The 17784-nt window shown below is 40.7% G+C and overlaps 1 protein-coding gene across 12 annotated transcripts in view; it reads right to left on the bottom strand.

The window, feature by feature from the left end:
- Window positions 1–17784, bottom strand: part of RABGAP1 (RAB GTPase activating protein 1) — a 163965-nt gene that overhangs the window by 25024 nt on the left and 121157 nt on the right. For 11 of the 12 annotated variants that reach the window (XR_008996627.1, XR_008996629.1, XR_008996628.1 and 8 more), the window contains 6 exons: window positions 16113–16238; window positions 15369–15512; window positions 13432–13473; window positions 13059–13187; window positions 2307–2399; window positions 1771–1881 (listed from right to left, as the gene is read on the bottom strand). Coding sequence is in view for 9 of the 12 variants with exons in the window: in XM_057499007.1 (XP_057354990.1) it covers window positions 1771–1881; window positions 2307–2399; window positions 13059–13187; window positions 13432–13473; window positions 15369–15512; window positions 16113–16238 (645 nt within the window). In the remaining 3 variants the exon portion in view is untranslated. Of the gene's footprint in view, window positions 1–1770; window positions 1882–2306; window positions 2400–5613; window positions 5710–6370; window positions 7589–13058; window positions 13188–13431; window positions 13474–15368; window positions 15513–16112; window positions 16239–17784 lie in introns of those variants that run through there. The other variant, XM_036914006.2, reaches the window with a different exon arrangement.

Here is a 17784-nt window from a genome sequence, read left to right as displayed (position 1 = left end):
CGACCCATTTTCTTTCCTTTTACTTTTTCAATGCCTTTCTGCAGCACCTACAGCTGCTGTGAGACATTCCCTGTGGCCCTGCTTCCATAGTTCCTGCTAGTGTGCCCCCACTTCCCTACACACACTTGGCAGAAATGCTTCAACAGTGTCAGAACAATTTCCATAAAGGACAACAGAGGTTGTGCGGGGAATCTGGCCCATAGGGAGGAAACCTAAACCTGATGAGCAGGACTGTAGTAAACCAAAAAGCAGTGAGACCTCCAAGTTCCGGTTACTGAGGGCTAATGACCTTGAAACACCCTCCCTGCAAAAACTGAGAAGAGGAGCCTTCCTGGTTACATGTGGCTATTTTTAGCCGACATTGGTACAAGCAGGGAAACTAACACTGCTGATGCTGGATTTCTTCTTTGGTGGTCCTTCCATATACACCACATCATGTAATTCAAATCAGTAATTCTCAACAGCTATTATATTCTACATCCCCATATTTTAATCAAAGGTAGAGTAGCTGGTATAGAATCCAGGTCTGTTCAAAATTTTTTACTCCACTATTCTACTTCTAAAGAGAAGTAGTAAGAACCACTAGATACTGCCATCTCTCTCTCTGACATGTGAACCACTTCAGGAACTGAACAAAAGCACAGATTTTCAAAGAAATACAGTAGTACACAATATTTTCATACACAACTGGTAGATGTCAAGGACCTTGTGAGGGGTTCAATATATCATGTAAGTCCTCTGTAAACTCTGAACAGCCTAGCCTATCTCTAGAACTTCAGGAAACCAATGACCAGAAAAGCAACCATGGGAAGCTGACAGGAACATCTAAGTCAAGTGCTGGCAAACTATAGTCCATGCCCTAATCCAGCCTGCCACCTATTCTTGTGAATAATTTTTATTGGAACACAGCCATACTCATTCCCTTACTTATTGTCTATGGCTACTTCTACACCAATGGTAGAGTTAAATAGTTGCATCAGTGACTATATGGCTCATAAAGCCTGAAATATTTACTATCTATCCCTTTACAAAAAAAAATTTGCCAGCCTCTGACCTAAACCATGAACAACAGACTATACTTCTAAGGGAAGCTTGTAGCACAGAAAATGGACAAACACTCTGCCAGGAAAGCCATCATCTCAAACTTTTTTTAAATTAAAATATCATTGATACACACTCTTACGAAGGTTTCACATGAACAACCTTGTGCTTTCAATATTCACCCACATTATCAAGTCCTCCCCCTGCCCCTCCACTGCCGTCACTGTCTATCAGTGTAGTAAGACATCTCAAGCTTCTTAAGATTTGGAGAAGCAAAGAAAAACAGACCACCTGCCAACAAAAATTACTGCTGAAATCATAAGCTGCTGAGGCCGAGCTTTATTACAACTGGCAATGCTGACTCAACAGGTACATAATGTGGAGAACAACACAATCTCTTGTCTTTGGGGGGAGGTAAGGAAATTATAATGATTAAATGCCTGTACCAATTATGACAGCACAAGATTAGCCAAAAGGTCTCTCAACAAATGTCTGGACAGGAGTTTAAGGTCTGTGTGTTTAATTAGAAAAAAACATGGTAAGGAGGCCTTAATGAGATAGTAAAGCTGAAAGAAGAGGGGAAGTAATCCTGACAAGAGCAAGGTATACTGTAAGAGGGAAACTCTTAAGTAACTAGAATAATGAACACTAAAATTCAAAGACTTCACTGATTAAGGCTGACGTCAAATGTCTCAGTATAACCTATCCCTTCAGACGAGTCTGACTTACATTATCCAGGTCCTTTCGCAGTGCAATCTTGCTGGTCACGAGCTCGTGGGCTAAGTCATCATTTTCCTGTTCCAGCCTCATGTTAGCCTCTTGTAGACGTCTATTCTCCCGCTGAAGGATAGGTAGAGAGAAACCAGTTACAGACACAAAAATCTTATTGAAATGACAATTTCTGAGGGATAACGTCCAATACTAATTTCTGAGTCCTTTGGAAATTATGGGAGACCATTGTCGGTCTTACATACTACCAACCAACAATTCCTTATTTCCTGTCTCCGCAGAGAAATACTAAACTGATTCAAGTGACCTTGTCAAGCAGCTACTTCTTATTAACTGTAACAAAAGGCCACTAAACGGGTGGCAGTGGTCTGATGCAAAACAAATCTTGCTTTCTCATTCATAAACTCACATTAAACTTGAATCTAGAAAGAGTGGAACTGAATTAAAAAGAACTTAATAAAGCTAGCTACAGGCACAATTATATGACACGAAAAGGTGAAAGCTCTTCACATCACCGAGGCCTTATGCAAACGAACCTCAAATCGCTCGATGGGGTCTTCTTGTTGGGCCTGCTGCTCTCTCATGGTGTGATACTCTTTTTCATATTTTTTCAACTTCTTTTGACTAATCTGTAGGATAAACCACAGCACAAATTTAAAAAGTACCAGAAAGTGGTGGGTGCTTCAGGGTCTGCACTGAAAACCGAGACCTCTGCTGACCTGGGCATCCACAGTCACTAAAGAAAGCAGTGTTTCCTATTTTTTTTTGAGGGAAATAATCAGAATGCGGCATAAGTCCTGGACCCAATATTCTTTCTTACTCAATGATTATTACTGCATCTAGGTTTCTACTGGGAATAACTGGCTCCTAGGGTTTTTCCTAACAATGTTAGAATGAAAACCCTACAGAGCGCCCCTCCCACCTGAATTCTGGGTCCTACTGTCCCTAATCATACCATCACTATCACCCACCCTTTCATCTAGCACAAACCAGCACTGCTGCAAGATGCTTTACATCTGTGACCTCACGACACCTCTACAAGGTACAGTACTGTCATCCTCATTCTATTGGCTGGTTAACTGGGGTATAAGGAGGCTATGCAACTTGACCAAGGTCACAGGTCACTAAGTCCAGGCAGCTAGGCTCCATCCAAAGTCTAAGATGTATCCACTTCACTGTCCTACCACCTATCACTTTTCTTTCTACTAGATTTCTGTGTGAGTAGAAGGCACAGTTTTATATAGGCACAACTCTCACTGCCCTTCACAACACAGTTCTGCCGACCACTCCACTAGCTGCTCTTCCACCCCATCAAATTATTGTTCTCTTTCTCTCAAATTTTTTCCCACCAACCACTGTAAACCACAGGTCTGTACCCTTTACTTCCACTGCTTCACAGCCTCTTTAATCTCTAAATCAAGCTTTTGCTCAGACTGCTCTATATAAAGTATCCTTTGAAGGACACTCATGTTTTTTTTTTAATCCATCCAGAGGGTCCTACCTCTCTCCAGCTAGACTTCAAAATTCCTTGACTTCCATGTATGACCAATCCACTCCTCTTCCTTCTAGGGAAATCTCTTCTCCTTTATTCTCTTGGCTCTCCTACCTAACAGGTTTTCCCCGCCTCTTTTCCTGGTAAGCCCCTTCTCTTTCTTTGATCTAAACCATAACCAAGGGTCTCCCTTCAAGATGCACCCCTAGTCTTTTGATTCCTTCCTCTAAGCCCGTTTTCCTTTGGTGTTTTTAAAATTACATTAAAAAAAATTTACGAAATGTAAGAAACAGAAAAGTGATAAAACAAGTATGTGCAACTGAATGAATGATTAACAGGCTAACACTCATATCTTCCCAAAGCCTCAATCATTAGCACTACAGTGCTTAGCCATGAGCCTGACTGTTGCCCCCAATTCCAGGTAACTAGGAATCTCAGTGATGGACTAGTCCAACTTCCTTATTCTACTGATGAAGAGACTGAGACCTAGAAAAAGGATGGGACAGGCCCAAGTTTACAGCATTTTGCTGTTAGTGTCTCCAATTCCCTGTTCCATTATTCTCTTTCCACCTTACTAGAACTGCCTGGTATTCCTCTCCCACTGATTAGGGACACCGGCCCTCACTAGGATGTTTTACAGGTCTGCCTCAGTCAGAGCCTAACCTGAAGTTTGGTTAATAATGTGGAAGGGGAGGCAGCCAGGAACACAGCACTATGCCCTGGCTGCAGTCTATAGGAAGATGCCATTAAACAGTCTGGGTGAATAAGCAGGGAAGTGTCATCTTTAAACCCAGATCTTCCGCGGTTTAAAGCCAATGCCAGGGTAAATGATAATTGTGTAAGTGATTCACAAAGAAAGTACCTAAATAAAACATCTGTGTGATCAGATTTATAAATAATCCTAACAGATCAATAGTAGAGGGAAAGAAAATACACAAGGCTTGAGGACAGCAAACACTTCCTCCCAGTGCTCTTTGCCATCAGTCTGGGTGAATGACATGGGAGGGCAGTGCATGTGGGGCTCTCCCTGCTGCTTTTTAACAAGAACTCATACCAAAGCCTGCAAAACATGCCCACAAATCTTCAGGATTTTTCACCTTCTCATTCTCATGCTGGGGTAAGGAAGAAGAATTCTTCCCCATAAATACACATTTTAAAAGGCTGATTAACTACAAAATGATCACGACATTTCATTATCCCTAATTATAAATGCCTTGTTCTCAGAGCAAAAGGGCTGATTCTCCCTCAGCATTGTAACAGCAGTTACTGTATAATGAGTACCTGATAAATGCTGGACCCTTTACACATGTTATGTCATTTGGTTCTTACACTTTCATGACAGGATATGGGCACCTCTTTATATGTTTCCCATGTTTCCTAAATTTTCTGTATTGTGCATAAATTATTTCTGTAATTGAGTAAAAAAATAAATGCTGTTTAAAAATAATTCTCATAATTACTCCAGGCTTCTCTAAGAGCTGTGCTCACTTCTCTCAATGACAGCCTCTAGTGTGTTCCTGAACGAGTCCTCGGGATCACCCCTCAGGACCAGTAACAGACAAAGCTCTTCCGTCTTTTGCAGAGCTTGCTGGTCCAGAGTTCTGCCTTCTTTACCAGCTCAGGCTTACCTTCCTTTCCTATTTCTCAGCCTCACTTGTTCTCAGTTTCTCTCTCCTTCCTTAAAGGCCTAACCCTCACCCCCACCGTGATCAAAAACACTGCTCACAGTGGGCTGGCACCGATCTGGACTTCCGGAGCATGGGCGGCAGTGCGGCACAGCCACCTCGTTCAGGCTGTCTCTGAGGCATAGCCCTGAGAAAGTCTGTTGCCTGATACTCAACAGGGAGCCAAAAGGCACCAGCAGCAAAGCAGTTCAAGCCTCCTTATGAGGCTGCACCCAGGACAGACCAGCGCGTCTCAGCTTGCCTGCACTGTATCAGTGCCTCTGCCAGTCAGCTGTGTGGCTCACACATCACTGTCCCCTGCCTGTGCACACAGAGAACACCCCAATGCTTGCTAAGGTAATGAGAAAAGACCCCTTCTTCTTTGCACTGATGCCTCTACTGAACAGAAACTGTGACCAAATTGCACATGCACTAAGCCCGGTCCTTCTGCTTGAACAGGGGTGGCCCTGATTCACTCCTGTTCACCTCTCATACCAGAGCTCCAATATCACTCTAGTGAATCTTCCCCAAAATCCTCTTCCCCTTTCCAGGCCAGGCCTTTCATTCTTTATTCTCATGGCACCACGTACATTCCTCCATGGCACCTGCACAAGCTCTCAGTTATTTGTATGCTTACTTGATGGCCTGTCTTCCCACCAGGAAACAGGCCACATTCACTTTGCTTACCACTGTATCTCCAATGCCTAGCTTGATGCTTGGAACATAATCAGGACTCAATTAACAGATGTTGAACAAATCAGGGCCAGCAGCCTTCCTTTTAACCTAATAAGGATGCAGAGGAACATTTATTTATCCGGTGGGGAAGCACTACTATGTACAGTGTTCTTTGCTAAGCATTAGTGATACAAAGATGTATACATATATCACAAGACGCTAACTCCGCACAGACCAGAACTCTAGCTCGCTGTGAGAGCTGTAATGCCTGGCACACAGTAAGCATGAAAATGCCCGAGGAACAGAGACAGTCCTCGCTCTCAAAGTCCAAGGTTCATTTTGTCTCCTATCAATAACATTTTTAATGTAATTCAGGAAGCAGAGGAGCTATGAAATATGCCCCTGAGCTCTGAGTCATATCCACTGCTGGCTGACTCCTATCAGAAGGCTGTAGAAATTGCAGCTTCACATACCAAGTATTTTTGCCCTCAAAGATGATTAAATTTGAAATCTGTTTTAATGTACTATTTTCTGGAAAAAGACTGAGTTTGTAATTTAGCTAAAACTGATTTTATACTCCAGTGCTGTTAGTACAGTAGTTCTTAACACTGTTATAGGGACAGGAACACTTTGAGGGTCTCCTGAAAGCCATGGTTCTCATAAAATTCACTGTGATTTTTCACCTTCAGGATTCTTCACCTTCTCATAAAAAAACACAGATGCCAACTCCACCCTCTTCCCACCCCCAGCAATAAAACATTCTACATACCATTTCAGAGGGCTCATGGGCTCCCTGGGGCCCATCCATAGTCCCAGGTTAAGAAACCTTGAATTAGAGAGAAGGTGGAGACTTGGAACATGCCAGTTTGACATTTTAGTAGAAGTACAAATTTAGTCCAAAACACCTCTCCCATGGTCAGTCACTCATCATCAATCTACCATAGTAAGCAGATAATGCACCCTCTTAAGATATGTGCTACTTGCCCTGGGAAAGCTGGTCCCCGACCTGCCTCTGGAATACAGATGAAGAAAAGAGTAAGAGTGCCTGTAGACGTGGGTGAGGGAGGTGCCACAGTCTGCCCCTAAGATCTTGGGCTCTGTGCATGGACAGATCAAGGCTTGAGCCCAGGCACTGCCTATGACTTATTTTATGACCTACTATATGACCTACTATATGCCTTATCTCAGCCTCAGGTTTCCCATCAGTGAAAATCCCAGCAGTCTTAAAATCACATGACATAAAACATATTATAAAGAGCTCAGAATGCTAGGCATGCAGTGAGATCTTTTAATAAAGGGTAACTATTACTGTTGCTATTACCCATATTCTTGTCCCAAACCAGAACCAGCTATCCTCTAAACATGCACTGCAAACAAGGAGCCATGTAAACAAAGTCCACTCAACACAGAAGATCAGGAAATAGGCTGCTGACAGCAAATAGGAGCTGGTTTCCAAGTTCGTCTTAAGAAACTATTGAAAAGATCAGAATCTCAGCTGGGCTCACAGGGAGTCCAGGAAGGAGCTCTGAATGGCAGGGTGGATGTTGTATGAGACATGGCGTGGGTAGGGGGAGGTCTGGTACATTAAGGAGGTCCTGACCCCAAAATCATCTGATACAAGTCCACCTTCCTTCTTTGGAGGAAGGGCAAGGACTTCACTTTTCAGTTATACATTAAAAGAACCTGAGATTTATGTGGGGCTTTCAAGATCAGAAGATACCTCTATACCCACTATTTACTTAATCCTTAGAACAACTTGCTGACATGGGTATGGTAGGGATTATCACCCTTGTTTTGCTGATGGGGAGCTGAGACCTCAATAGGTAAAGTTACTTGTCCAAAGTCAAGGACCTAGTCTGTTAGGTGGTAACAGCACAAGGCAAACCTGGGGTGAGTCTTGTTTCTTATCCATCTCTGCAGCATGCTTAGTACCAAGCACAATTCTTGGCACATAGGAAAATCTCTAAATGTGTTTTGACTTGAACTGACTTAAGACAAGTAGATGTCTGGGCAGAGGAGGCTCAAACAGCAGCCAAGAGGTCCTCGGTGCTTGAGGGATGACGAAGATCATCATCAGAAGAGCAGCACCTACTCTAAAGGCATCACCTCTCTCTCTCTCTACAACCCTGCTATAGCTAACCTACCTCGGGTCTCGCAGCACATGCAGAGCCAGGACGAGAGCCAAGGGCCATAGCCTCCAATGTTTACACTTGTAACTCCTTGAAACAAATCAACATCTATTTAATTTCTGAGCCTTTTTATGTATCTGTTCAAACAGTTCAGGCTCAAACTCCCTCAAAGATCATGAAATAGAATCAGACATTCTGGTTCTACCACGATCGTATTTTTCTAAAATCTAAGAAGCAAATTAGTAGTAGAGGTCCCAAATACAGATAAGGATCAGAGGAGAACGGTGTATTAAAATAAGAAGGTAGTTAGTTACCGCTGCTACCCTTGAAACTAAGAGCAAAATTTAGGATTCCCTGCAGAGAAAAAGAGCACCCACTAAGAAGTTTCCTCATGAAATCCAGTTCTAAAAGGTAGAAACAGGCCAAAAAAGTAAAACTACAGTCTTATATAGTTATAAGAAAAACTGGATTTAGCTGCAGTGTACAGAGAGGAAGTTTCAAGACTGACAGAGAAACTGAATTACCCATCACTACATGATAAACATCACCAAAAATGGAGCAATACAAGTGGCCCTTGTCCCATTCATTCAACCCCTCATTTACAGTAAAGGGCAGTGACGATAAGCATTGACTTTAGAGTCTGAAATTCCTGGGACTTAATCCCAGCTCCATCACTCACTAACTTCATATCCTGTGGGAGTTTTCTTGAATTCTCTAAGCTTCACTATACATATCTATAAAATGACCTTGTATAGTCAAATCATTGTAAAGATTAATTTGCTGTGTAGACACTGCAAGATTCTGTGAACACATCAAGACAAGACTGATGAAGTCACTGTAATCCTGGAGCTTAAAATCCTAACTCTCACGCCGACTGCACACATGATCTGAGCAGAGAATGAAGTTCAAACTAGTGTGCTTTTAGCTCATGAATAAGAGCATCCCCTGAGGGCAAGTATCCCCAAATGCTGAAGAATTTTCTGTTATTCCAAACAGCAAATGGTTAGGATTACATTTATTTGGAGACTGCTATTTAGTTTTTCTAGAATTTTTTCTTACAGGTAGTTTGAAGACTAGCACATTTGCTTTATGTTTGAAATAACAAATTCCAATGAAGTAATGGTTCTGAAATTCCATTTGCCCTAAGGCAAGATTCTACAGCAAAAGGGTCAAGTTTCTAGGTTTGATCTAATAAACCCACTGAGCACTGCCTTTTTTGCATGGTTCCTGCTTCTTCTAAACTAGCCTCATATATATCTGAGTTGTTCTCAAAACTCTTTATGTAGAGACATAAACAGTTGCTCACATATTTCTTGAATCAAACATTTTAAAGGCCTAAGAATTAATTTTTTTCCATTTCCCCCCTCTCAAGATGATACATGGCACAGTTTTGTGTTAAGAATGAGTTATGGAGTTCCTAGGGCCATTCATGATCACCTGGAAAAAAATCTAAGATGAAATTCTTTTTAGATATTATATAGAAAGTAGAAACAATCTTCTATCTCAGGTCATGACCTATAAATGGGGAGCAATTCAATAGACAGCTAAATGAGTTTTGATATTAAATTTTAGAGTCAAAGGAGATCTGAAACACTTCAAGAAATAAATGCAATATTTCAGTCCCCTAATAAACTAAGAAGAAAGAGAGAAGGGGAGAAGTAAAAGGGCTGAAAAGAGAAAAGAGGCAAATAAGGACAGGCACAGAGGAAGAAAGGAAGACACGTGGCAGAGAGGAATATAGACCTTTTTGAGCAATACACCCATCTTGTGGCCATTTCAGATACTGCCACACCAAATTTAAATTTAATTCCTATTGATTGCACTTTTGCAATGAAAAGAGGCAGTGCAATGGAGTGGAAAGCATTAGGAATGTGAAGTCAAAGTCAAACGTCTGAGTTCCACGAGGGCTCCTGTCACTGCCCAGCTAGTACCTGGTGGGTAAGTCACTTGACTTCTATAAGCCTCAGATTCCACACTGGATCTGCCTTATGTACTTCACAGGGTATGGTCAGGAAGAAATGAGGTGCTTATAAAAAGTAAATAAACACCAGAAATTATGACATCATAGTTGTTGAAACATGGCAACAATAACAGCAGCAGAAGCAGGTGGGGCCCCTGGACCGGCGCACGAGGGAAGTGCTCCCAGCTCCCATCTCAGTCAGGAAGCATGACTGAGAAAACCAAGCCATAATTGAACAAAAAAATTAAAAAATAATGGAATGGGATTTCAATGAGTAATAGAGCCAATGTTTCCTTTCTAAATTCTACCCCAAAAAGTTCAAAAGCCAGTTTCAAAACCATTCCCTTTTCCTTATGTGGTGGGGCCTCCAACCTCCAATTGTCACATATACCCCCTGTGGACCGAGGCTGTCCTAACTCATGCTGCCTACACAATGCAGGGTTCATGCCTGCGCACCAATGACTTATCATTTCTGAGATGGCAAACTGTCATTGTGAGTGAGGTTCTTTGACAATAATCAGCTCAACCATTGACTATATCTCCCTTAGTATTTTTTCTAGGTAAGTATGGCTGCCAGAGTACAACTAACACTACTAACTAAACTGTACACACCATATCCTACCTTTTAGCAGAAAAATCTTATTTGCTCATGTCCTGATGAATCTGTAGGCTTTCCATGTTGTGAGTTGATTTCAAGAAAAATTACTATATTTCTTACCAGAAACTATGTCCAAGTAGGGGGGTCCTCCAAAGTGTACCCCAGCCACACAGAGTTCTCCATGCAGAGTAATTCCAGAAGGAATTACACATCCAAGCACAAATACGTCTGCTGTGTAGTCTTGTCTATCTTAACTCCTGGAAAGCACCGGCCAGGGAAAAAAGACACTAGACACTCCCATATGGAGTATGGAAATAAGGGATCCATGTATTATCAAGGTGTTTCATACTAATTGATAACCCAAAAATTAAAACCTTCAGCTGGAAGCCATTTTTAAGCCTTCCCAAACCATCCTAACTTTTCTTTGTAAAACACCCGGTAGAAACTCAACAGTGGATTCGTTTATTCACTCATTCAACCACTATTTATATGTCAAATCCTGTTGTGCTGGGGACTCAGCACTAAGCCAAAGAAATGAAGTCTCATCTGTCACAGGTTTAATCCCAAAGGGTGGGCGTGGGGGCAGATCATAACCAAAAACATAAAATAATGTTAAGTAGCAGTAAGTGATTTGAGGAAAACAAGTTAGGGTAAGGAGATATAGGTATAAAGTCTTGGGAGGGCTGCTACTTTACACACTGTAATCTGAGAGCCTCTCTGATGGCATGATACTTGAGCCTAAGACTGCATGAGCCAACAGTGAAGCCATCTGGACATTGAGAAGAGCGTTATGGGCAGAGACCAGCCTGAAAAGGCCTGAGGAGAGAACATGCTTGGCGTACTTGAGAACTGCAGGGAGGCCAGCGCATCTGAGATGGAAAGCGTTAAGGGGGAAAAGCAGTAGATGAAATCAGAGAGATGGCCAGAGGTCTGATGGTGCCAAACCTTGTAGGCCAAGGCAAAACCTTTTGAGTTTTCTACCACAATATTCCAGAAGAGAAGTGATGATGGTTATACTCAGGTGTTAGTGATGAAGGGGGTGGGAAGTGATCAGATTCAAGACATACTCTGCTGACAAGGCTTGGATGTGGATCATGGAGATGCAGAGTGAGTGAGAAAGGCGTTGAGGAGGACAGCAAGGTCTTTGCCTGAGCAACCAGGTACCATGATTTTGAGAAGGGACACTGAGAAAGGAGCAAGTTTTGGATGGCAAGAATCATAAGCAAGAAAAGAGGCAGCATCCTCTTGTATGCTGAACCAGGCTGAGGGGCAAAGAGTGACTCAAAGAACCTCAAAGCTCACTGGGTTCTATGCTCTGTGTACATCATCTATGAAAATGTTCCCAAAAGTGATCATTTGGTATCTGCTTGAAAAACGAAACAGGAAATAATCATAGTAGTAGCCACCATTTCTGGAACCCTAACTAATTACACCAGGCACTATGGCAAGCATTGCACATATATTGCAGTTATCCTCAGACACATTACCTGGCAAATGGTAACTATCGTCACACGTTTTCCGCAATACTTTTGTGAACTACTTCAACCTGTGAACATTGCAATTTGAATGAAGACTTAAATGACTGTCTTAATTTCTAAAGTTCTATTTCCTTTTTCTTCAACACTACCCCCCACCCCCTCCACCAATTTTACATTATGATTTCTACTCTTTCCTGGGCCAGCAGGTAGCTCTTGCATTCCCTCTTTCAGAGAGGACAGCCACCCCTAGGTTCTAACTTATGCAGAGATTTCCATTTCAATGACGGTCCGAAATCATGTATGTATTCATGAGCATTAAACTCTAATACCTACCTAGGGTACCATATTCCCCTGGGATGCTGTTTTGTAAGTTCACATACACTAGCTTTCAGTTACTTTGGTTTAGGTACTTGGGCATTTCAAGTTTATCCAGGTATTTAAACATTTCTTCATTTTATTTTTTTAGCATCTCCAAGTGTTTAAACAAGGGTAGCCTGAGTTAGCTCAGTCTGTCATGTAACCAGAACGCAAGTCCAATATTATTTTATAGATAAGGAAACTGCACCTTAGATAAGTGAATTCGCATCTCTGATTCCAACTCCATGCTCTATTTGATAGATAGTGAAATTTCTCCCCTACCACATCTGCCCCGACACACAGATCCCAGTTTTAGCCTCTGGAGTCTTCATTAAGTATAACAGTCTCTTTTATGTACCCTGTAAGAATGTGAATACAGCTACTTATTCTGTCCCCCCATTTGCCTTTATCCCCAAATTCCACCTAACTCCCTCAATTACTACTTCTTTAAAAACAAACCTTTTTTACAACATGAACACAAGGAAATACATTTTTTTTACCTTAAAAAATTGTACAAATCATGAGTGCCATTGAAAGTGATGGAACTCAGTGGGTTTCCTTCATGTATTATTAGTTTCACTTTAAGGAATTTCTGATTACAACCACAGACATTGAAAGTTAAAAGGATGGCAGAGCAGAAATCATGAACCCTGAGTTCTGCCACTAACTAGCTGTGTGGTTCTGGGGGCTACAACCTGTGTGTTTGGGTTTGTCTTCAAAATGGAGACAATAATATCCTTCCTAGAGTTCAAAGGCTGGGGGAGGCAATGAGATTTAATGCATAGGATATAACACATATGAAAATATTTAAGAAAAAATTATACAACGCAAAAGAAACATTATTACTCTTACATAATAAATGTTGATGGTTTCATCAAGAATAACAAAGCATTACCTGAACAAAAGAACCTAAACTACTGCAAAACTTCTTTTACCTTCATGTTGCAAGCTAATTCCATTAGTTTTTTTGCATTTTCTTCTGAGCGGTATCTCTTAGGAAGCTGAACCCTGAAGAACTTCAAGGCACCTTCAAAGTCTGTCAACAGCAAATCATCCTTGGAAGTCTTGAAGAAAACATAACCATGTATCAGAAAAAGTTCTCTGCTATGAAGATGCACAGGAAGGATTTTATAATCCCAGCATCTTTATAATCCCAAGAAACTTCTTAGCCTTAGCCAGAGCCACTTGCACATACCCTCTGTCAGGGGCTCTAGAGCACAGTGGCTACTCAGAATAAAACTTTATACAGAGGTTTGTAAGTGCTGAACAGGGATTGCCAGATAACTCATCTTATGAATAAATGTGTACCTTTAATAATCCAAGGGCGACATTAAAAATAACACTTATTCCCTAAAAGAGAAAACAAAAAAGAACATTTTCAGTGTTTACATTTGGACTATCAAGCTGTTTGTCCTCAGAATACCCCACAATTAGAAAATAGTAAGTAAAGAAATGGAGTATCTTGAAAATACCTTGGAAAATAAAAATTACAGGGCCACCACTAGAAAAGCACTGAAAGTAGACCAAGTCTCCCATTTTTTTGAGGAAAGAGCTTTTGTAGCCCTATTCTCAGATTCAGTGAGATAATGCTTTTGCAATGTATTACATGCCTTTCCAACCCAAAATTTCAGAGTCATAAAATTATGACTTATCAGGCAGTCGCTCCTTGTGGACTTTTCCTTTATTCTGTGCTGCCCACTCCAAGTGCAGCACTCACTCTACTCAGGGGCCCTGTACTTCAGAGTGGAAGCTGCCCAGGGCTCCCTCCGACATGCTCTTGTTCATCTAACCATTCTGGGAGTGGTGGGGGCAAAGGACAGATGAGGTGAACCATGAACAGCTTTTGATCAAATTTAACTATTTAAGTTTTTGGGCCTTAGTTTCCATAACAAGTATTTCTGAGCTAATTAGTTGAAAAGTTTATATAAATTATTGAGCATGCCACCAGTCCTAATAACTTCTTAACAAATGGTTGTATGACACTGAAAAAAAAGACAAGGTATGAGATTAGCAATTGGTTACAAAAATTATGGTATATCCAAAGAATGGGACACCTGGCAGCAATAATAATGGTCTATGTTTTTATTTCTTAGAATGTTTCAAGCTGCATAGAAGATACAAATTCTTCAGTGGGTTTCTTATGTTCTGAGTATGGCATAATTCATAAAAATAAACAAAAGAAAAGGTGGTACAAATGTCTGTGTGTCTACAGATGTTCAAGTATATGAACTGAAAAAAAGAGGTTACCAAATAGCATGATCATACTTTTAGATATATACATATGGAACCATACTGTACATGATATAATATTCCATATGGAAGAAAAATACTCCATAGAGAGGTTATACATGCATATACATAATATATATGTACATATACACATACACACACACACACACACATATATATATATATATGATGAACACAAAAAAAGGATGAAAGAATATACACCAAAATGTTGAAATTGAAATTACCCTCTGATTAATGGGATTAGAAGTATTTTAAAATATTTTGCTTATATTTTCTACAGCTTCTATAATAAATGTATTATTTTTGAAATTAATTTAAAAAAAAAACACATACAACCCCAGACCCAAACCTATGCTGTGGCAAATTCTGTTATTTACTGGGATATCGATCTTGTTTTAGTAATAGATACTCCCTTCCCCCAATTTTTGGCAAATTCCTACCCAAGCTTAAAAAAAAAATCTCCCTTGAAGCTACACGTGGTCATATACTTAAATTCTCACCAGTAAGAGATTACATGGAAATGTGGGCAGAACCTTCAGGAAGTCTTTTCTGAAAGAATGAATGCACCTTCCCCTGTCCCCTAACTCTCTTAGCTTAAATGATGGCTGACATGGTGGCTGGAGCTCTCATCAGCCACAAGGATGAGAGTCGTACTCTAGGGAAGGCAGGTTATTGCCAACCTTCTGGCTTTTTTTTTTTTACATGAGAGAAATAACCCCCTAACTTATGTAGTCATTATTGTTGGTATGGATTTTTTCAATAAATGTAGCCAAGCCTAATACTACTTAATAAAAAAGTCTGATATGTGGCTTTTTTTTTTTTAAGAGACAGCACCTTAACAAAATGTGTTAGTTTCAGCCCAAGGAAGAGTTACTTAAACCTGGATTTTCTAGCACTGAAATTAAATAACTGAGAGGAAAACTCTGTTTTGACAGCACTGACACAGTAAGAACACTGCAAACAAAAACCAAAGTGTGATGGCCCCAGATACATACCTCACATAAAAGCAGGTCGATGATATGGAAGACCATGTAGAGAGGGAATTTTGCAGTGAAAAGTGTAAGAAACCACTGGGAGGCATACATGTGTGCTTCAAGGCTTATATCCAGGAAGTGGTTGTACAGGTCAGGAATGTATTCCTGAAATAAGCAAACGAATTAGTTTTGGGCACATATGCAACTGTTTAACTCTACTCAGGAGGCTCATAAATCTGCCAGGAATAGGCCAAAAAGTCACAAATTTGTATTTTTCTGAAGACCTCCAAAGTACTCAGAAAAACACATCATCTGGTATTCAACTGGCACTCAGCTCTCTTTTCTCTAGTCCACAAACTAGCTCTGAAAGAGGAATCCCCAAAAAGGTGGCTAACATTTGGAAGGACAATTTTTCTTTCCAAGCTTTGAAATATTTGGGAAAGTTTGTTTCAAGTTTGTTATGATACCTAACAAGTCAGCTTTAGAGCCTTGGTGAATTATTACCTGCCTGGGTTTGATATGTTAACCAAGGTCATCTACCTTTTAGGTGTTTTTGAGACTGAAAATCTGGCTCACACCTATCGGATTCACACTGTATTAATCTTGGCCTCACCATCACACAGTGAGAAATGAGAAACATAAAAGCCGTCCTCAACCCTGGGAGGCTAAGGCAATCCCCACGGCTCATGAGCACCATTTCAGCAGTCCTGTTTCTCTCCAGTCCTATGCCCTTACTGGCAAATGCAAGGTGGTTTCTCTTTTTACCTGCATGAGGCGCTCCAACTGGTAAAATTTGCAATGCAAATCTTCAAAGTTTTGCTTGAAAAGTTCCCTGAGACCATAGTCAAACATGATCTTGACCAGAACACTGAATGCCTGTTCTTCAGGCATCTGTAACAGACGGCAGGAGGGGAATCACAAACATCATATACACAAGTTTTCTCAGTATGTTCAACTCATCCTCTAGTTTCTTATCTGAGTACCAGGAAATGTAGTGGTATGCGGTAACGTACATTCATTCACTCAACCAAGAAATATTTAATGATGCCTATTATGTGTCAGACACTGTTCTTGTCCTCCAGGAGCCCCCACATGACCACTATGTAGTAAGTGTAATATGAATTAGGCAGAAAGATCAGTGGGAATACAAGGACAAGAAAGCATGAGTCTGCATGCACTCATGAATAGATGGACTGTCAAGGGGACAGGATTTGAACTAAGTAGGAAGAGGCTGATACACAAGTAGAAGTTCCATCTTTCTCAAATCATTAGACCTTTGTTCAATCATTTTACCTCCTTGGCTGCTATTTCATTCTAGTAAAAATGTTTTTTTTACCCTCACTGTTGTTAAAAGCATGGCTAGTTACAGAAAAACCTTACATATTCTAAGGTTTGCAGGAATGCTTAATGTACTACGTAGCACTTGCAGTAATACTTAAAATGCTCTGAAAACCCTATCTTGTTTTTGTTTACATATGTTACCCATTTAAAATAATACACACACCTTCCACAGCTTTATGGAAAAGTATTTCTCTGAGAAACTGGTAAAACGTCATTTTCAAAATAGAAAATAAGCACTGGAAACGTTATTTAAGGCTTGGTGTGACTGGAGCAAGCCTGTAAATGTCAAGACCACAGGCAGGCTTCTGTGGAGGAAGATGATGGGAGGTGGGCTGTGCACAAAAATCACCAGGAATAAAGAAGAGCTGAAAAGTAAATCAGATTAAGTAATAAGTGAGAAATGCACAGCAAATTATTGTTGGTACAATAAAGGCATCTGGGGCAAAGGAGCAGATCTTTGAAGTCTTTGTAATGGAAGGCAACTTCACTCTTCAACAGGCTGAGGGACCACCTGGTCTGACCCACACTAGCATTTCTGATGTTAGGTAGCATATACCCCCTTATTCTAAAATCAGCATTTATCCTAACACGATGGCAAGCAGCACAAGAGACACTGGATCTCATTAGAAACCCATTTTAATGGGGATGTGATACTTCAGTGGGAATAAACGTCCTTGGACTGAAGCTGGAAACAAAGACAAACCACACAGGCTTGTGAGATTTCAAGATACAAAGTCTGATTAGAACAAACCTGAGATTTTGATGGATGTGTTGTTAATTAGCTTGATTGTGGCAATCATTTCATCATGTATAGATATGTATGTTCACTAACAGATGTACACACACACACACACACACACACACACACACACACACACACAAACACACACTTTTTGTCAGTTATATCTCAAAAAGGCGGGGGGGGGGAAACTTGCCCTCTTTACTTCTGTCATAGGTTTAACTTTTTTTTATACGGCTACCAATACCAACAATCCAGGATCGCAGTAAGAAGGTTCAAAGTGGTTTGTTTTACTTGAATTATAAGCAACACAAAATGTCTTAAAACTCTTCAAAAGCTTTCTCTTGCTCAGAGAAA

This window comes from Manis pentadactyla, chromosome 3 (assembly GCF_030020395.1).
Source record: "Manis pentadactyla isolate mManPen7 chromosome 3, mManPen7.hap1, whole genome shotgun sequence".
NCBI classification, from domain to species: Eukaryota; Metazoa; Chordata; class Mammalia; order Pholidota; family Manidae; genus Manis; species Manis pentadactyla.
Note: the sequence above shows the minus strand (reverse complement) of the source record. Positions and strands in the feature narration are given on the sequence as shown.